This window comes from Cavia porcellus, unplaced genomic scaffold (genome assembly GCF_034190915.1).
Source record: "Cavia porcellus strain 051 isolate PalLab524CR breed Dunkin Hartley unplaced genomic scaffold, mCavPor4.1 scaffold_18, whole genome shotgun sequence".
NCBI lineage: Eukaryota > Metazoa > Chordata > Mammalia > Rodentia > Caviidae > Cavia > Cavia porcellus.
Genome location: NW_026947501.1, coordinates 73,197,829 through 73,217,486, shown reverse-complemented (window position 1 = coordinate 73,217,486; position 19,658 = coordinate 73,197,829). Strand labels below are relative to the sequence as shown.

The 19,658-nt window shown below is 52.0% G+C and overlaps 2 protein-coding genes and 1 long non-coding RNA gene across 8 annotated transcripts in view; 2 read left to right on the top strand and 1 right to left on the bottom strand.

Annotated features, from left to right (window-relative positions):
- The window catches only part of Nsd2 (nuclear receptor binding SET domain protein 2), a 75,686-nt gene extending 72,552 nt beyond the window's left edge, over positions 1-3,134 (top strand). For all 5 annotated transcript variants that reach the window (XM_063230301.1, XM_003471548.5, XM_063230297.1 and 2 more), the window contains one exon: positions 557-3,134. In XM_063230301.1, coding sequence (XP_063086371.1) covers positions 557-831 — 275 coding nt within the window. In that variant the 3' untranslated portion in view covers positions 832-3,134. The remainder of the gene's footprint in view (positions 1-556) is intronic.
- On the bottom strand, positions 2,315-11,853 carry Nelfa (negative elongation factor complex member A). Of its 2 annotated transcripts, none has more exons than XM_063230303.1 (11): positions 11,495-11,853; positions 7,460-7,631; positions 7,041-7,202; positions 6,270-6,359; positions 6,003-6,133; positions 5,860-5,929; positions 5,670-5,758; positions 5,168-5,279; positions 4,562-4,839; positions 4,366-4,465; positions 2,315-4,280 (listed from the first exon to the last, which is right to left on the bottom strand). In XM_063230303.1, the coding sequence occupies exons 1-11, from the start codon at positions 11,702-11,704 to the stop codon at positions 4,096-4,098; spliced, it is 1,599 nt and encodes a 532-aa protein (XP_063086373.1). In that variant the 5' UTR covers positions 11,705-11,853; the 3' UTR covers positions 2,315-4,095. The 2 variants fall into 2 exon arrangements, with proteins under 2 accessions (XP_063086373.1, XP_063086374.1); XM_063230304.1 differs by having other exon boundaries at positions 4,418-4,465.
- Positions 11,854-12,066: 213 nt separating this feature from the next.
- Positions 12,067-19,316, top strand: LOC134471422 (uncharacterized). The gene is made up of 2 exons (XR_010040906.1): positions 12,067-12,576; positions 13,626-19,316. It is a non-coding gene; the product is annotated as an uncharacterized LOC134471422 (long non-coding RNA).
- Positions 19,317-19,658: the final 342 nt, after the last annotated feature.

The following is a 19,658-nucleotide window of genomic DNA, read 5'->3' as shown; positions in this document are numbered from 1 at the left end:
ACAAACCGAAATTAATGAGTGACAGAATGTTTCCAGAGGGTGGTATGGTTGCTTCTCACGCACGGCGCCCTCTGCCCTGCAGTGAGTGGGCCCAGCCATGCGCACAGGCCCACTGGGCCCTTGAGCACTATCTGCCCCTATCCCATTCTTTTCTGTTTCCGGGTACTTGGGAAGGAAAGAGCTCAGCACTTGAGCTACACCTTAGCCCAAGTTTAGCATCTGTTTGACAGTGAATACAAAGCAGTTTGCATTGATTTGCATTCATTTGACTAGATAGTTTGTGGGGGGGCGTTAATGGCATTGAGGACTGAACCCCAGTCTGCTGTACTCTACCATGGAGGTATACCCCCAGCCTTTCTTATTTTTTGAGACAAGATCTTGCTAAGTTGCCCAGACCAGTCTTGAACTTGGTCCTCCTGCCTTAGCTTCCCAAAGTTCCAGGAGCACAGGCCTGTGTCACCACGCCCTGCAGTCTTCTGAAGCAGTAGCGTGAGAGCAACTGGGGTGTCAGCCCTGGGGACCGTGGCTTTGGCACTGATGCTGAGCTCTGTTGCAGGGAAGTGGGAGTGCCCGTGGCATCACTGCGATGTGTGTGGCAAACCGTCTGCGGCGTTTTGCCACCTCTGCCCGAATTCACTGTGTAAGGAGCACCAGGACGGGGCGGTGCTGCGTACCACGCAGGACGGGAGGTCTTACTGCTGCGAGCATGACTCGGGGGCACAGGCCAGCCTGCGCAAAGCCAAGGCTGAGAAGCCTCTTCCGGAGCTGGCCAAGTCCAAGGGGAAGAGGAGGAAAAGGCGGTGCTGGCGGCGGGTGACGGAGGGCAAATAGTGCCAGGAGCCACTTGGTCTGGTCCAGGGGTGCAGGCCCCGCCCAGGCCCACGTGACAGATGTATGGGCATCCAGGATGGGGTGCCCCCACTGAGCCATCACAGAGCTGGCTGCGCCTGCACTGATGCTGCCACTGATGCCACCGCTGGGCTTCTGCCGGGGACTAGGGCAGAGCAGCTGGGCAGCCGCTGTTGCTGTCCTCCAGAGACTGGGCCTGAATGTGTAGAGTAGTTTCCAAGGCTGGGCGTAGCCTCCCCGGAGTCCCACAGTCCTGGACTTTGACCTTCTTTCCCTTTTCTTGAAACAGTTGTACGTTTTCTGTACTAATGTGAATTTTTCTCCAAACGCTTGGCTTCCCCCCGAGGCTGAGCTAGTGGCTCCTGCCACCTTCTCCCTCTGGATTTGGCCCCACCTGCCTCAGCAGCATTGCTGCTCCCCGGTTTAAGAACACACATTCAGGGGAAGCTTTGTATATTTTTTAAATTTGGCTTTTCTTTACCAGTTTCTGGCTTTTATTTTAAATATATTTTTGCTAAATCTGTCTCACAAATTACCACTGACAAAACATGTCATTCCCTGATGTGTCCTGAGTGCTCCTGCAACAGCAGCAGCAAACTGGGACCTGCCTGTCTACACCAGTGAGTCCCAGTGCCCCTGGGGATGTCTGCAGGCAGCCCTAGGCTGGTCTATCCCAGGCTCCACCCACCCATCTCCAAGATTTCCGCCCCTTGGGCAGTGAAAGGCCTGGCTCAATAGCCAGCGAGGAGCCCCTCAAAGATCTGATCATCCAATTCCAAGAAAAGGGGCACACACACCTTGGGTGCTGCTCAGCACAGCCACTGCAGAGCCACCACTGTCCTCAGGAAGCCATGGGGTCACCCAAACTGTTCTACTGCCCCTCATCTGGCAGACCCACGCCTCTGCCTGCAGGGTGCTCATGTTTTGGCTCAGGGGAAGGACCTGCTAAGCACCGGGGAACCAGCACCCGACTCGGTCGTGGTCCATGAAGGGACCCAAAGGAACCAGCAGCACCCCAACTGGCTGGCTGCCCAGTCTCAGTCACCTCTGGAAACGACTGACCTGCCACAAGGCAGCTGGGCCTGCCCAGCCCCGCTCCGTCCATGCTTGGAAAGTCCTGGACTGTGTCACAGGGGTTTGCTGCTTCTGCCTCAGTGACAGGCTGGGCAGGGCCCCTGGCTGGTAGAGCCCATGGCCCAGCTCTTCACGGATGTGGCAGCACATCCCTCATCCTGCAGATCCCTTCCCAGCAGCTGAACGACTTCTGCAAAAGTCAGTGTCAGATCAGTTTTGCAGTGCACTTTGGGGCGCAGATTAACTTATTTTTGTATTTGACAGTAGTAAGATCTTATGAGTTTTGAGTCACTTTGATATTATTTCCAAATTATTTTATCTTTCTGAAGGAAATATTGCAAAAAATTTAAGTGAAATCCCTTTCCAAAGGCTATTAATGAGCAAATAACACTAACTTTGAAAATCTTTATTAGACCAGTTTGGAAATCTTGAGTCCAAGGCCTTGGGTGTCCAAGGTACAAGGGCCTTTCCCGCTGGGGGTGGGGGCACCAGCTTGGGGTGGTGGCCGGGCCAGGGCTCTGAGTGCCTGGGAGGCTGCGCGGGGTGGGGGGGTGTGTCTGGTGACTGGATACCAGCTTTGGTCCTTGTCATTACTGTGAAGCAAAGCCATGCCAGCTGCCCAGCACCCCAGGACTCTGCATCAGGGCTGAAGGGCTGAGTCACTGACCATGCCACAGTGGCTGGCACATGGTCTCCGTGGAGGGCCTCTGGTGGGAGCAGGGGATAGGGCCCAGCCCTCCTGCTCTGCCTGGGCTGCTGCCCAGCACCTCCACATCCCAGGCACACTCAGGCTGGCATTTCCAGTGAACCATGCCTAAGTGCACAGTGCCTGCCTGCAGAACTACCTGATTTTTAGGAATTATAGATACCACGAGCCACCGCCAGCTGCATTCTGAGCAGTGTCCTGGTGACTGTCAGGAGTGGTGCTGCATGTGCTGTGTCACCACACCCTCAGAAACCCAACATGTTCAGTGTGCTTGCTGTGTCCCAGTCCCACAGGACAGAAGGTCAGGTTCCTTCCGGAACACTGGGTGCTATCACCAGGTCTCATAGTTAGATTTTAAAACTTGAAATTCACCTTTTTGGGGGAGGGGGGATATACTGAAATAGATTCGAGAATTGCCAGTTGAGGGGAAATAGCATTTAAAGTGGAAATTTGTGTTTGGAAGATTGTGTATGAGTATTTTTGTATTAAAAGCATTTTAAAGGCCTTTTTGTTAAGACTTATTTCATACAGGGCTGTGCTCTGATCTCCCCATTTCCTGAGGGCTCTGAATTCCCAGGAACCAGGCTTGGGGTGGGAGGAGGGTTCCCATCCTTTTCCTGAGTCCCTGCCTTGGGAAGTGTAATATATGCAGCAAATACAGTGGGGTGCTAGTTTTGGGAGAATGCTTTTTTCCCTTCAAAACTAGTGTGGCTGGGGGTGGTGGCACATGTTTGTAATCCCAAATACTTGGGAGGCTGAGGCAAGAGAATCACCAAATTTGAGGCCAGCCTGGACAACCAAACCAAGATGAAATTAGTCTGTGGATGAAGCTTGTTGCTCTCTAGGCTCAATTCCCAGTACTGCAACGGTTTCCCAGGTTCCCACTGGAGGCGAAATGGGTCAAGGGGGCTGTGTTCCTACCCTGTAGCTGGTGACCCTCCCTCCCTCCATCCCCCTGGCTTCCCGCAATCACCCAGGAAGAGATACAAGGGCTGGTTGCCTGGCCTAAAACACAGCCTTGCAGCTTCCTGTAGAACAGCTCCACTTTAATCACATGGGGGTAGGTCCCCAGAGACAGGGCACGCGTGTGCACTACGGAACAAAAGACGAATACCAAACTGGCAGGCACTGGCATTAACCAGGTGCCACCTCTGGTTCCCTCAGTCTCATGAGGAAGGCAGCAAAAGCAGCAAGAAAAGCCCTTGCTCACAGTCAGTAGAATGCGTTTAAGAAAAAATTAGAAAGGTAAAAGTCTAACAGGCACTACCTTTTTTGCTTAACTTTAACATTCAAAAATGTAATATTGAATCCAAAAAAGTATCCTGATCACACAAAAGTAACCCATAGTAAAATATAAAAATAATCCCCAAACACCCCAGAGAAACAATCTAAGACTTAAATAGGCCAGAGCCAGCAGGGCATGGGTGGCCACTTGCTGTCCCTTGGGGCTGGAAGGCAGCAGGGCCTCAGGACACGTTGGTCATGGGCTTGTACTTCTTGAAGCGAGTCCACTGGCCCGTGGCGTAGTTCATCTCAAACACCGTGTCCACCAGCATGGTGGTGCTGCCCTGGCCGTCAGCCTTGGGCAGGTCTTCTGTGTGCTCGCTGAGCTTGATCTGGATCACATCTCCCTGCTCCTGGCACGGGTTCTCTGCAGGGACAGGGAAAGTTGGGCCAGGCATGGGGCCAAGGCCCCTGCCCCCGCCCCAGACCCTGCCCCCCACCGCAGGCTGAACCTCTGGAGCCTGCCATGAAGCCCAGGATGAGGGCCTTTTCGGGCCGTGTGACCTTGTTGGCTGTCTTGAACATCTCCTGCGCGGCGAACATCTGCTCTCGCTGGGAAGAGGGGAGGGAGAGGGTGTGGGTGCCAGGTCGCCCAGCAGACACCCAGCAAGCCCTGCATGCGCATGCGGGGGGGCCCAGGGTACCTACCGTGAGAGACAGGTTCTTCTTAGGCTGGGGCTGGGCAGGGGGCTGGGTCTGCGGGGCCACCATGGCCACAGGAGGTGTCTGGGCGGCAGGAGCCGTGGCTGGTGGCGTGCTGGGCGTCAAGGGTGAGGTGGGGGCTGCAGGCGCCGGCGCAGCTGGGCCCAGTCCGCAGTTGTACATGGGAGCCCTCTGCTTGAACTGTGTGGGCAGCGTGGGGCTTGGGGTGCCGGGCTCCTCGGGCGGCCGGCCGGCCTGTAGGCTGGATTCTCGTGCTGATGGGGCTAAGGGGACAAGAGTGTCTGTAGCCCTCCAGCTCTGGCCCACCCAGGGAGGCTCCAACCCCACAAACCAGGCCTCTGGCATCCACTTAGCTCCGGGTCAACACTGGTGATGAGGTGGAGGGCGGCAGCATCCCCAGGGCTTTGGGCCAGCGTGAGGCCAGCTGACCCCTGCCTGTGGTCGGTTCCTCTGGAACCCAAGGACCTGAAGGGCTCAGAGCCCACCCAGCAAGCTCCTGAGTCATTTCCGACCCCCCAGGGCTAAGGACACCAATGAGGGATAGAGGTCCTGATGGCAAGGAGATGGGAACCTTGGCCCATGGCCACTCACCTGAGGGTACCTCGGCACTGGGGGCATAGGATGATGCAGGGACCACGCTGGGCGTGGAGGGCAGGTAGCTGGTGGATGGCAGTGCAGCCTCGCTGCTCAGAGACCCAAGTTTCTGGAAGACGAGAGGCCATGCTTGCTCCGGAAGAGGCCCAGGTGCCAGTGCAGCAGCAAGAGCTCTGCCCTGTGCCCTACACCTGGGATCCTCAGAGGAGTGGCCCCCAAGCAGCCACAAGGAGGGAGGGCCCAGCACTACCTCCTCACATGGCGGGGCCTGGAGGAGCACCGCAGCCTGGGGGCTGGCACTACACACTGCTCGCTGCCTGGCACCACTGACACACACCCAGGCCTGCTCTGCGCCACCCTTCTTGCACTGGTACATATGTATACACACACATGCCGTGCTGCTTCACATGTGCACACGCTTTCTGTGTAGCCACCATCCCAGGACCTGCAGTTGTGGGAGGGTGGCAGCCGTGGGTGGATGCCCTGCAGCGGGACCTACCTGCGTGGACACCAGGCCAGCCGCATAGTCTGGGGTCGCATTCTCCACAACCGTCTCCTCCTTGGCCGGCTTCTCCACCACTTCTGCATCTGTGTGCAAGCGCTCACTCTCACTGGGGCCCAGCACGGAACGGGCCACGGGTCCAGGAGGAGCCCCCAGCCCCCTAGCCTCCCCAACCCCAGCCACGCACCAAGCGTCTTCCTCCGCCGCTTGGCCTCACGGCCGGCGCCCACTATACCCAGCTCAGAGATATCCAGGAGCTGCAATGAAACAGCCACACTTAGGGTGCACGCGGGCCAGCCCACCTGGGGGGCAGTGCGAGGCTATGCCCACCTTCACGCCCCTCTCCTTTTGCAGTGGGGTCCTGGATGGTGGGATTGGGGTCCGGTTCCCAGCGGGGCTGAAGACGCTGGGCGCCGTGGGGCTCCGGAAAGGTGCCTGCTTCGGGATGCCTTTGAGCGGTGCTGCAGTGGAGGGGGCAGGCGGTGAGGGGTCAGGGGCATCGGGCCAAGGCCTGTGTCTGCCCAGGGACCCAATTTTCTTGGCCCAGCCTGAACCCCAGATTCTGGGGGCAGGCACACACCCCACCCCAGGTCTCACTTGTCGTGTCCATCTTGCGCAGCAGCCCTCGGCCCTTGGCATGGAACGGGACCCCCGTGCTCCTCTTCAGTTGCTGCGCGGTCTCTGTGGCTGGTGGGGGGGGGTGTCACAAGTGTCAGCGTGTCCATGCCTCCCCCATCACAAGTGCCCCAGAGGGGCCCCTGCAGCCTGAGCAGCTGTAGAGCATCAGGTGCGAGTGCTGACACCCTGTTGGGAACACCACTCGAGAGCTCAGGGCTGCACCGTGGGGGTGGTGCCTGAAGACTCCCTGCAGCACTCAGCCCAGGTCCCCTCACAGGTGCACAGGCTGAGAGGTAAGGGGCTGGGTGAGGGGGCCCTGGCCCCCTTCCCCAAAGGGGCTTCCTGAGCTGGTCCTGAGCCTGGTAGAGGAGGGCCTCCAAGGCCCCCTCAGTGCCTGACTGCAGGGCACATGTGTGTCATTCCGGCACCACCAACACACACCCAGGCCCGCTCTGTGCCACCCTTCTTGCACTGTACACATGTATACATGCACATGCCATGCCGCCTCACATGTCTGTTCTGTGACAGCTATTAAATCTATGCCTGCTTCTGAGACAGGGTCTCAATGCCTACTCAGCCTGGCCTCAAGCTCCTGGGTGTGAGTCACCCTCCTGCCTCGGCCTCCAGGAAGTGGAGAGTTGGGGGGTTCCAAGCACACACTGCAATGACCGGCCCTGATTCTCCCTTAAAGAGTGCCAAGGTACTAAACGAATCCAGAAGGCACCCAGCAGTGGTGGTGCGGGCACTCACACTTCTGCAGCAGCTCGGCGCGCAGTGTGGCACTCTTGGGCTTGCGCTTGAGCTGGAAGTGCTTCACAGGCGGCGTGAGCGGCCCAGCTAGTGTGGTCAGGGCGTTCTTGTTCAGGTACTGGCACTCCAGCGGCAGCATGGCCGATGCCTCGCACTCACTCACTGTGACGGAGATGGAGGTGGAGATGGGGTTGGGCCTGGCCGCATGGCAGCACACAGACACTCAGGGCAGGATGGCACCAGGCCAGGCACTGCTGCTGGAACAAGTGACGCCACTGCCTGGCGCAGAGGCACAAGCCAAGGGGCGGGACCAGCAGGGGGGTACTCTCTGAGGGTCGCCAGAGGGGCCCCCGTGTCCCAGCCCCACGCTCTCCACACTGCTTCCGGGCCTGGGTCAAGTTAGGAGAGCCGGCACATACCCTTTTCTCTAAGTTCTCCCAGAATATCCTGGACGTTGGGGTTCTGCTCCTCAAGGTCTAGGTTCAGCGACCCAGTGTCAGGAAAGGACTTCAAGATGTCAGCAACCATGAATACCCAGGGGTCCGAGTCCAGGGAGGCGAGCTGGATGATCTCCAGGAGGGCACCCTTCATCTGCAAGTGAGGACACGCTGAGCACCACACACCCGCACCGCCCTTGGGGCTTCCCGTCCTCTGCGCCCCCACAGTTTCCCTGTCTGGGTCTCCGCCAGGTCCCTGACACCCACTGCAGCCTCCTAGGATGCACTGTAGACGGCACCCCATTCACTACGCCAGGCAGGAGGCCTGGAGGAGGTGGGCCCCAAGCCACTCAGCACCCTAAACGAGTCACCTGCAATGTGACATCACTGCCCACTCTCCTGTACTTCGAGGGCTTTGGCTAAGAACTGTGGCTGCACAGCTTTTAAGAAGAACCATGCTGCATGGGGTCAACTCACTGAGCAGAGGCGACGAGCCTCTGAGCACAGTGTCCAGGGCCAGAGAAGTCATCCTAGAACAAGTGAACTCGAGTAACAGACATAAGCCACAGCAGGTGCCACAACGCCTTACACTAGTTCTGTTCACCTGAGCAGCCTAGGTGCACAGGAATCTGGGCAAATGTCCTTCTGACATGCACTGAGGTGGTGCTGGAGGAGACTGCATGACTGCTAGAGAAAAGCGGCAGAAGGCTATGAACGCACCACATGTGCAGATCTCCACACCAGGAGCAAACAGTCAACCTGTGTGCACCTACCAGCATAGCCTCGTAATGTATGAGGCAGCAGCTGATTAAAAAGCAGACAGAGCTGGGGATTAGCTCAGCAGCACAGTGCCTGCCTGGCAAGCATGAGGCCCTGAGTTTGGTTGCCCGTACCCGCCCCCCCCAAAAAAAAAAGAAAGAAAAGAGAGACTAACTCACACTCATCACCATGTGGCAGTGACTAACTGCCAGCCACTCAACAGACATCAAGCACCCCTGCACAGCTCAGCTGAGTGAAGGTCACTTACTAATTCCACACACGAGCATAGGGCTCCTGTCTGGGGAGCACACCTGCTCACCAGGGTTGCTCACATTTGCAAAAACGAACCATGGATCTCTCATCAAGCAAACCCTAAATTTCAAGCACAGGAAATAATTTAGCCTATATTCTCTGACAAGAGCTCCACACAGGTAAAAATCATTAAAAACAAACACTAAAACCTCTTCCCTTTGTGTGGAAATTAATTTTTTGAATTACACAGTGGTCAATAAAAAGTATCACAGAAATTGGAGATAATGAAACTTGACCCCAAGTGTCAAACTTGCAGGATGCAGCTAAAGCTGTAATCAGAACATTTGTGGCCTCATATGCAAATATTAAAAAAGAGCTGGGTTCAGTGCACACAGCTGCAATCCCAGCATCTGGAATGCTGAGGGAGAAAGATCACAAATTCAAACCCAGACCAAGCCATGTGCTGAAGCCCCATCTCTCAAATTTTCATGGCTCAGTGGTAGAGCACTTGTCTAGCTAGCATATGCCAAGGCCTGGGCTCAATCGCCAATACTATGAGGGAAAAAAGGAGAGAAGGCTTAAAAAATGAAGTCTGTATCCATCTTAAAAGTTTAGGAAAAAGAAACAAAATATATAAAAATTAGGGAAACAAAGAACATCAATGAAGCCAAAGTTGGGGTTATGGTTAAAAGTCTTAACCAATGACAAACATCTGGTGAGACAGATCAAGAACAGGAAGCAGGAAAAGGGGAAGGAATATCACTACCTATGCTCTGATGTTAATAGAAGGGTCATTAGCCACTTACTGCTAATACACTGAAAATTATTAGAAATGGACAAATTCCTATAAAAATAAAGTGAAAACTTAAATTTACAAATGTAAAACCAAGATATCAATGCTTAAAAGTCTTCCTATAAACAAAATCCCAGGTCATAGACTTTACACCAAGGCTTACTATTTGTGAAGAAATAATTCTCTCATTAAACACAATTTTTAAAGAGGAGCAAAACAGGCTACAACTCCTCTTCTAACGGTAGGATAACACTTCCAACGCTGCTGGCAGACACGTTACAGTTCACATCACCCCCACACACGCCCTCCTCATTGTACACCAAGAACACTGAGTATGCCTTGCACATGAATGTTCACAGCAGCCTTGGGAACGAACGGACACAGCCTATTAGCCCCTGACTGGACAGATGGAACCACGCAGCACGGAAAGAGTGATGCGCTGACCCAGGCTACAGAGGGGATGAGGCTGAAGCAGCAGGTGCCTGAAACATGCCATGTCAAAAGAGGAGGAGGAGGAGGAGGAGGAGGAGGTTGTCCTGAGTTCGATTCCAAGTGCCAAAAATAAATAAATACAATAAAACTATAGTGGATTTGCACGGACAGGCTGTATCATATGGAGCCCCTGTGAGGAAGAAGATGCCACTATGCCTTCATAAATATCTCAGATCCCAGCAGGGTGCATAGAACCTGAGAAGTGAATACAAAATACATGAGGAGGTGCACAGGGCCAGCAGTCAGTTCTGAACCCTGCCGCGAACCAGTCGGCCCTTCGCTTTCCACACAGCACCTGACCCAGCCCAGGGCCGGCACCGTACCTTAGGAATGGCTTGAAAGAACAGGTGCCAGACACTGCTCCTCAGTGGCAGTGATGGTATAGACCCACAGCAGGCTGGGCTACAGAAGTCCCTTCCCACTCTCAAATGACCATTCTTTCTAGTGCGACTCAAGGTCCAAGTGTGAACCGCAAAGCTCTGCCCAGAGAATGCAGCACAGGACCCGGCCAACATTTCCTAAAGCAAGAGGCGAAGCTAAACCTGCCAACCCAAAACACAGCTCCCAAAGAAAGGCCACAGCCTGGAGACACAACCCGCGTTCAAAGAGAAGACCTCTCCCCTCCCTGCTCCTAGGAAGGAAGACACCAACAATCAGGGAAAACCTGCGCAGGTTTCAACAGAGAAGTCACCAAAAGCAAATAAACACACGAAAAGATGTTAGTCCACAACAGCAACAAGGCCCGTACAAGTTAAAACCTCTTAGTTTATACACTCACTGGCCCGACATTTTGGTGGGTATAATGACAACTTTGAAAAACAATTTAGCATAATTCCAACATCCCTATAATTCCACCCCCAGGTGTTCTACCCTAAAAAACGCATGCTTACAAGCATCAAAACACACGCATGACAAAAAGCATTATTCACAACAGTGACAAAGCCAGCTATCACCTGAATGTCTCCCGACGCCAGAATGGTGCTCAGAGAAAGAAGCATCACACAGCAGAGAAAATTAAACCTCTTCCACTGCAACCAGGATTAGTCTGTCAAAGCGCCCCAAGAGACACACTACCATACACAAAAAGGCCTCGACTTCATTCGGCCAACCCCAGCACTGCGGTCCAGCAACGCCTGGTGCCTCACAGGAGGACGGGGTTGACGGCGGCGGGAGAAAGCGATCCCCGACTTCTCTACCCCGTGGGGATTACAGCAACAAGTCGCTCTGCTTTACGCTTCTCCGAAGAGAACCATGCACTGCTGCATGCGCTCTATGAATCAATGGAAAACAATCACAACTGTATAAAGACGTACAATACGACAGCAGCTGGGAACGCTTAAAAGACTGCGGTGTTTCACAAAACTCAAAATTCATTTCGCACGGAACGATGCGACGTAACCTCTAAGGAAAAAACCAATCTAACATCATGCTAACGAGAACCACGAAAAACCATCCTGTTAGAGATTTTTGAGCGAGCTCAGAGCCGGGCTCTGAGCGAAGCAAGGCCACCACCGTCCAGGTCGGCGGCCACCCGGAAAGCGACGCTGGAGCCCACCCGGCTGGCGGGGCCGCACTCTGCACCGCCCGCCGCGCCGCACCGCGCCTTGCTGTGCTCTCCGGCTCTCGACTCGGACCCGGCCCGACAGCCGGGGGGCAGGGGGAGAGGGTTGGGGGGGGTTCCGGGCCGCAAAGGCCCGGTGGGCAGCAGGGCGCCGCCTCACCTCGTCCACTGCACGGCGCGGGAGATGTAGGGTCCCGAGCAGGAGCTTGAGCTTCACCGCCGACGAGAGGCGGTGGAAGCAGAGGCGGATGTTGTCGATGACGGCGGCTGTGAGGAGGGACGCGATGCTGGGCGGCGCCCACAGCTCGTCCGTGGCGCCCAGCTTGTTGTGCAGCCACAGGCCCGTGTCGCTCTCCCGCATGGACGCCATCTTGGGAGCCGCGGCACGTGCGGGCAGGCACCTTGTGCGGACGCCTACGAGCCCCCGCTAAGGACCCCCAACATGGCGGCGCCCACGGGCGCGGGGAGGAGCCTCGGGCGGCTGGTCTCTTGCTGTGGAGGGCGGCCGCGCGACCTACTGACGGCTTTGTGCTTACGCCCGGGAGCTGGAGCGACGTCGTGCGGCAGGTGGCCTTTCGGCTTCCGTAGCTCATCATGTCGGTGTCCGCACAGCGTCGGAATATGACGTCACGCGAGACGAAGTCGTGTTCGAATGACGTCACGGCCTTCGTCGGGAGTCCAGCCTGGACCTGCAAGTGGAGCTCTCGGTCCAGTTTCCCCGGCACACGGTTCCAGTGCCAGGCTCCGCCTCTTCCTCGCAGAGGCCTATCAGACGCCGGGTCCAGCCAGATCCCCCTAGACAGAATATGTTGTTCTCATGCCCACCTGGCGGCGAGACTGTCTGGGGTCTACACCCACCCGGATGGGCACGGTCTTTTGGGGACTGGACATGGTCTCGAGTGGAGTCCTGGGCTGGGCGCCACGCAGGTGATGCTATACGCGGCTCCAAAAGCTTATGCAGGGTTCGCGCTGGTGCCTAGCTGGGGTTGGAGCTGCCTCTTAACGCGTTTGCAGGAACCCACCCTGACCTCAGGAATGATATGAGCTGAAGTACAGATGTTAAAAATTAAACTTCATGTTTATTACCGTACGTGGAAACAGGATTCCCAGAACTGCTTCAGGAAGTGGCAAAACCAATAGAATAAGTGTGGCCAGTGTGAGACTATTTTAAGGGAATTAATTGCTGTGTATCTCTCCATCATGTTGCAAAATTAGAAAGTCAAAGGTCTTTTTAAAAAATGGGTATGTTATGGTTCTAATACTACTTGTTGAAAAGACTATCCTATCCGTTAACAGTCTGTTGCCAATATGTGTGTGGGTTCAATTCTGAAATCTTCTGATTTATCCATCAAGCTTTCTGCCGATTCTACACTGCCTTGATTACAGTAGCTTTCTATTAAGTCTTGAATTCAGGCACTGTTACTTCTCCAATTTTGTTCTTTTGCAAAGTTTATTTTGGCTATGTTAGGACCTCCGCATTTTTGTATAAATTTTAGAATTGCCAGTTTTTACCACAAAAACAAACCTAGAACAAAACAGGGCATTTTGACTGGTACTGTATTCTATCTATGGGTCAATTTAGGGAGAAGAGCTTTTTTTTTTTTTTTTTTTTTTTTTTTTTGTCTTTTTTGAGACAGAGTCTCATTTTATAGTTCAAGCTGGCCTTGAGCTCACTTTGTAGCCTAGTAGACTGGCCTTGAACTTGCAGTGGTCCTCCTGCCTCAGGCTCCTGTGTACTGGGATTACAGATGTGCACCACCACACCTGGCTCAGAAGCAGATTTGAGCAGGCAGAAAAGTCAGTGATAGGAGAATGGGAATTATCAGGCCTGAGGAGCAGAAAGAAAAAATGAATGCAAAAGACCCGAGGATATATACAGACTACTGGGGTTACATGATAACTGACTTCTGAACATGCTACATGTTTGCATTTCTTTGGGTTCCTTTAAATTCTCAGCAGCACTCAGCAGTTTTCAGTACAGGTCTTGTACACCTTTTGTTTCTCTCCAAGTGCTCCGTGTATTTCGTTGTTATTGCAATTTTATAATTTTTAACTTGCAGTTGTTTGTTACTAGCATATTGCAGTACCATTGACATGTATATATTGATTTTGTATCATGCAGCCTTGCTAACCAAGTTTAATTGTTCTAGTAGCTTTTTTGTGAATTCTGTTAGTTTACTACAAAGATGTTCATAGAGTCTGTGAATATGTTGTTAGCAAGCACTTGCTCTCTGACATACATGGAAGCAATACCTTGGTAATGAGCTTTGTTTGTTTGTTTGTTTGTTTAGTACCAGGAATCAGACTCTTGACTTCGTGCTTGCCAGACAGGCACTGTGCCACTGATCTGTAGCACCAGCCCTGCAAAAAGACAAAGCTTTACTGAGTGGCCAACTGCAAAGGAGGTCTGGAGGTATAAGCTCAAATCTGCTTCCCGATCAGTGTAAGTGAGGAGTTTGTGGGAGATGTTTGTTGGCTGACTGTGTCCTCACAGGTTACACATCTCTGTTTGAAGGGAGGTATGTTCTGTGTGAGGGATTTTGAGCTGTAACATCTTTGACAAAAGTCTGGCTTCTTTTGCTCATGTTTGTGCTTGAAAAGCTGGTTCTGTACAGTAATAAATCTTAGTGAAAGACCTGGAGGCTCTTCCTGGAAGACAAAGTATATGTGATCAGATATGTGCAGGCCTTAACTAATTGCAAATATAGCTTTATCTAGCCTTTGATCTGTTTGCCTGATTTTGCAACATAAAGAGCCTCCATTTTTACTTACTTTAAAAGCAATAAATTTTGGTACTTTATTTTCTATATATTTTAGAATAAATTTCTTTAAAACAAAACTGGTGGGATTTTTTTTTTTATACCGGGGATCAAACTCAAGAGCTCATGCTCGCCACATAGGTGCTTATACTGCTGAGCTAAATCCTCGGCTCTGGTGGGATTTTGATTAGATTGCATTGAGGTTTGTGTGTACATGTGCACGTGCGTGTTTTGAGGCAGGGGCTCTCTAGCCTTGAACTCACGGTGTAGCCCAAACTATTCTTGAACTTGTGGCAGTCATTCTGCCTCAGCCTCTCAAGTGCTCAGATCACAGGCATTGGATTTGCATTGAGTTTGCACGTTAAGTTAGCACTGACATCGTTATATAGTTAAGACAGAAGAATGGGACCCTTGTGCCCTGAGAGTCCCAGCTGCTCTGCACACCCTTGTGGTAGGCTGTGGCTTCACGAACACACCCCACACCTGCTCAGGGAGACTTGGATGTGACAGCTTCCATCTCAGGTCTGCCCCAGATGACTGTCCCATGGCCTCTCTGACCGATCCCTGTGACTGAGTCAGCTCCGCAAAGCTGTCTCCAGCCTGGCCCTTGGAGTCCCTTCCTACCCACGATGAGGTGGACCGTCTGTGGTTAACAGCAGGACACGCATGTTCGAGCCCGCCTTCTTGTCTGTAGAAACAGCCTTTCCCTCTGGCTCAGGCTGTGCTTCCCTCGCCCTTATGCTGCAGCATGAGTTCTAATAATGGGTCTTCCAGAGAGCATTTACTTTGCCTCTTCCTGATCTCTATCACGGTGGAGCTGGCTGACTTGGATACCCTGAGTTGGTTACACTAAGGGCCGCTGTCACTGAGAGTGGCCAGAGCTGGGATCACTTGAGGGTGGCTGAAGAATGGCAGAGTGCTGAGGATCAGCTTGATGCAGTGCAGAGCAGGTGGTGCTTGGTTTTATGTCATTAATAAACTGACATAAAAGTAAGTTGAATAGAGAGTCTTTCCCAGGCCTAAGAGACTTGTGGGAGGCCTATGATGGGCATGGGAATGAAATTAACCCCCAGGCCAAAGGCCAGGACCCAAACCAGCAGGCAGCCTGTGAAGTCCTGGCCCTGACAGCTGGGAACTTTGACTCACTCAGATTCCTTTTAGCTCAGTAGTCTCAGCAGATACCAGGTCACTGGTTAACCGTGATCTGTTCCCGTGTGCTTTTCCAAAAATACTATGTTCTTCGCATCCTTGAGCCTTGCCTGCATCAGCGGTTTACTCTTGTCTCTTCCTGCAGTCCACCACATGCCCTCCTCAAGCTGTGCACCTAAAAAAGGCCAGGGACACCAAGCCTCATGGTCTTTGTCCTTCTTTAGGCCCTAACTGTCCCAGTTCCCCTTTGAGCTGAAATACATGTTCCTTGCCCCTGTTTTATTCTGTCATCATAGCCCTGAGCAGGGGATCAGTGGTCCTTGGCCAGGGCCTTATCAGCAGAGAGTGGTGGAGAAAGAGAGAGTTTTGCAGAGCTCTGGAGAGTTGCTGGTTCTGACTTCCCAGAGAGCAACAATGAGAACTGCTGATGCCAAACTGACAGCAAATAAACCCTCTAGTTCCAAGGAATTTACCACACTCTGTCACAGCCATGGCTCAACTGTTCCCCTCAGGGTCTTGCTCTATAGTCCAGGCTGGCCTCGAACTTGTGATGATCCTCCTGCCTCAGCCTCTCGGGTGCTGAGATTACAGGCATGTGCCACTGGGATGGTTGGCCGAATTTTGGAGGTTAAGCCATCTCTGCATTCCTCAAAGAAGCCCTAGTTAGGCAAGATGTAGTCTCTTTCAAGGTCTTGGGAAGCGGAGAGAGGCATGTGAGGTGTCAGGAAATACAAAAAACTCAGTCATCTCTATGGATGATATTTTAACACATTTTTTATTTCAAAATTAATGCCACACTGGGCACATTGACACACACCTGTAATCCGAGAAAAAGTGAAAATTTAAAGACAGGAGCAGGAATAGTGCCACGCCAAGCCATTAGAGCTGGAGCAAAGTAGAAGCCTCAGTGACACTGATATTGTCTTTATTGCAATTCTGATGTTTCCTCAAGTTTTTAAAATTAATTTTAGCTACATCTCCAACCATTAATTTTTTTTCAACCATTAATTTTTGTTTCTTTTCTGCCCTTCTCATCTGAGAATTTTTTTAAAATTTTGAGAGAAGCTCTCACTAACTTCCCCAACTTGGGTTTAAGCTTACAATCCCTGTGCCTCAGGCTCCCAGAGCACTGGGGTTACAGATATGTACAACCATTTCCAGCTTCCTGATAGTTTTTGTTGGAGAGTCCTGTGGGACAGCCAGCACTGTAAGATGACAATTCCAGTATGTTTTTATTTTTATTTATTGGGGAAATGTCGGGAATCAAATTCAGGACCTCACACTTGCCAAGCAGGCACTGTGCCACTGAGCTAAATCCCTGGCCTCCTGGTATCGTTTTTAAATATCTGTTTGACAGAAATGGTTCCAAAATTAGAAGAGTACCTGCTAAGAAAGCTGTTTCTTTCTCTTTCCAGCTAACAAAGTAAAACTTCCCAGTGTTAGGGTTCCATGACTGTAATAAAATGCCTGAAGTAATCACCTTGTAAAGACAAACAGCCAAGGAGAGGCTGTGGTTCTGTGGCAGAGGAATGGCATGGCATGCACAGAGCCGAGCTTGGTGCTAGCACTGCAAAGAGAAAGAAGGGAAGGGTTATTTTTGGCTGTCGGTTTTGGAGGCCTCAGTCTGGTCTGCTGAAGCATTGCTTTTGAGCCTGTAGGGTGGGACATGAATGAGGAGGGGACAGGGTTCCACACTTCCCCTCAAGACCACACCTCCAAAGACTTCCCTCTAGGGCCCTTGTCCTGAAGGTTCATCCCTTCTAGACAGGACCGAGCAAGGGACAGAGGCTTTCATACTTGGCCATTTAGGAGACATTTAAGAAGCAAACGATAGCACTCCCTGTGTAGCTCCTATGGTTTCAATATTGTGTCCCCTCAGAAGTTAGGTGTGGTGGTCACACCTGTAATTCCAGCACTCAGGAGGCAGAGGTAGAGGGACTGCTGAGTTTGAGGCTACCTAGGCTACATAGTGAGTTCAAGGCCAGCCTGAACTATACGACAAGACCCTGTTTCAAAAAACCAAGAAGAAAAAGAAGACCCTGTCTCACTCTCCCCCCAAAAGATCTTGTCTCCAAAAACAAAAAAATTAAGATTAAATTTTAAAAAAATTCATGTTGAAATTGGCTCTCGGGGCTAGGGATTTAGCTCTAGGGGCTGGGGATTTAGCTCAGCACCATAAGCACCTGCCTTGCAAGCAGGGGGTCGTGAGTTGGATCCCCGGTACCGATAAAAAGGAAAAAAGACAAAAAAAAAAAAAAAAGAAAGCAGAAAAGAAATTGGCTCTCCATTCGGAATACTAGGGGTGTGGCCTCTGGGTGGTGATTTCTGTGGGCGGTTCCGAGGCTCAGGTGCACTCCCAGCAGGGCTTGCTGAGGACTCTCGCGCTGTGCGCCTCCGCCGTCTGCGGTCTGCCGGTGGGGAAGCCCCGCTGCTCCCTCCAGAGGACCGAGTGCGCACAGCGCCACCTTGGAAGCACATTCTTGCTACGCGAGAAGTGGGTGCCTTGCCCTCGCGCTTCCAAGCCTCCAGGTCTGTGAGAAGCGTGTCCCTGCTCTTTATCAAGTGCCCGGGCACAAGAACTCACAAGAACTTTATTAGAGCCACTCAGGCTGACTAGGACGGTGAGGAGAGAATTCCAGCATGGAGTCCGGCTCTTGCCGCCGAGATTCAGTTCTGCTGTCAGAAGCCTCTATCTGAGGGTTGAGCTCCCCACTTCTTGTGTTTGTGTGGCTGCAGCTGTCGTCCTGCCGTCCAGCGCCCCTCATGCTGGCTTTGGGATGCCTCTCCTGGGAGCTGCCTGGCCTCCTTGCTCTGGCCGATGGTGGAGGGGGCCTTAGCCGGGAGGACTCAGCCCTGTGCTCCGCAAAGAAGGGAGGCAGGGGCTAAGGACTAAGGTTCTTGGGTTCGTGGATGGGAAGATGCTGGAGGGGGAGGGCCAGTGGTCACACTCATCTCAGAAGCCGAGTAGTGCAGTTACTGTAAAGTGCAGCGAACGTGGAACAGCCACAGAGCCCGACTGCGGGGGGCCGTGGTGACTGTCACACAGCGCTGGAGAGGCAGACAGCAAGGGCACATCTGACCCCAAACAAACATCAAGAAACGGGGGTGAGGAGTAGAAGTTGCTGGTAGGAGGCCATGTCCCCATGACAAAAACACAAGTTCAGACTGCAGGGAATTCCCCAGTCAGTGTCCCCCGAGGGGGACAGCCGCCCAGCACGGGAGCTGCCCAGTGGGGAAGAGAAGGACAGACTCTTGCAGCACTGTTGGCTGCAGCCTGAGCTGACTCTGACATCAGGCTAAGTGCCATCTATCTACCTTGCTGTGGGCCCATGATGGCGCAGTCTGTCGGAAGTTTGTGCCACAGGCCGCCCCACGGGCAAACAAGCTAGGTCATTTTGTTCAAGTCGTCCAGAGACAATGCCAATGGGCCCCAACAGCATGCCGTGGACAGCGGATATGAGGCCTGTACAATGGGAGGAGGGTGGCCCAGCCTGGACCTTGTGCTCCCCAGGGACCAGAGGACGTGGCTGTGGGCAGAGGGTGCATGCTGTGATTGCAGGAGGAAGCCAGGGCCACTTGTATATTCCTTTCTTCTTTCTTTCTTCCAATAAGTTGGTCCAACTTCACTGTAGTCTGTTACAAAAGACCATTTAAATTAGAGCCAGCATCTTTGGTTTCAAGGCTGTTAGAAATCTAACATATCTTATTACAGAAAAATATAAATTACATTAATTCAAACTACAGAATAAAAACAAATATTTACAAATATATGGTGTATCCTCATTAAATGTTTTTAACTGGTTTCTTCCAACTTCACAACTGTTAACATTAAAAAAAAAAAAAAACTCCAACAACTAGTTTGGAATTGAATGAGAAAACCCACACTTTATTCTAACATGAAGGGTGTTCACGGTGGAGGGCTCCAGCCCAATGCTCCCAGACTACTGGATGTTGGAAGATACTCCGTTGCTAGATGAAAACGTTTTGTATTTTTTTCTAATTAGGAAACATTATACTCATGCATAAGAAATCATCTAATTGCTTTATAAATGCAAAATAAATTCTTTGAATATCTCCGTGTTAGACTTTTTCCTTTTCAGCTTACGGCAAAAACATTACATGTTTTGCAAAATGTGCTTGGCAGAACTCATGCCCTGCATCATTTCCTGAAAGTAAAGCACAAAAGTGGAGAGGGTCCTCTGACACCTCAGCTTTTGTACCAAATATTTAGGAAGATTGGAGGTTACCTTTAGAGGTTAGAATTCAACACAGAAAAAAAAAACCCGGTTGTCAGACATTTCCTAATTTAGAGTAAAGCTATATAACATAGCAAACTCCATTTTATCTTAAAGAACCTTACATCATGCAAACTTCAAATTTAAAACAGAATCATTCCTAGTCCCAGTGTAGATCATG

Bases quoted from the DNA above. Each gene is read 5' to 3' on its own strand.
- Nelfa (XM_063230303.1), bottom strand. From the start codon at position 11,704: ATGGCGTCCATGCGGGAGAGCGACACGGGCCTGTGGCTGCACAACAAG. The intron at 6,134-6,269 runs GTGAGACCTGGG...CCTCCACTGCAG, and splicing joins GCGCAAGATGGACACGACAA to CACCGCTCAAAGGCATCCCG. The intron at 4,840-5,167 runs GTGAGTGGCCAT...TTGTCCCCTTAG, and splicing joins CAGTGCCGAGGTACCCTCAG to CCCCATCAGCACGAGAATCC.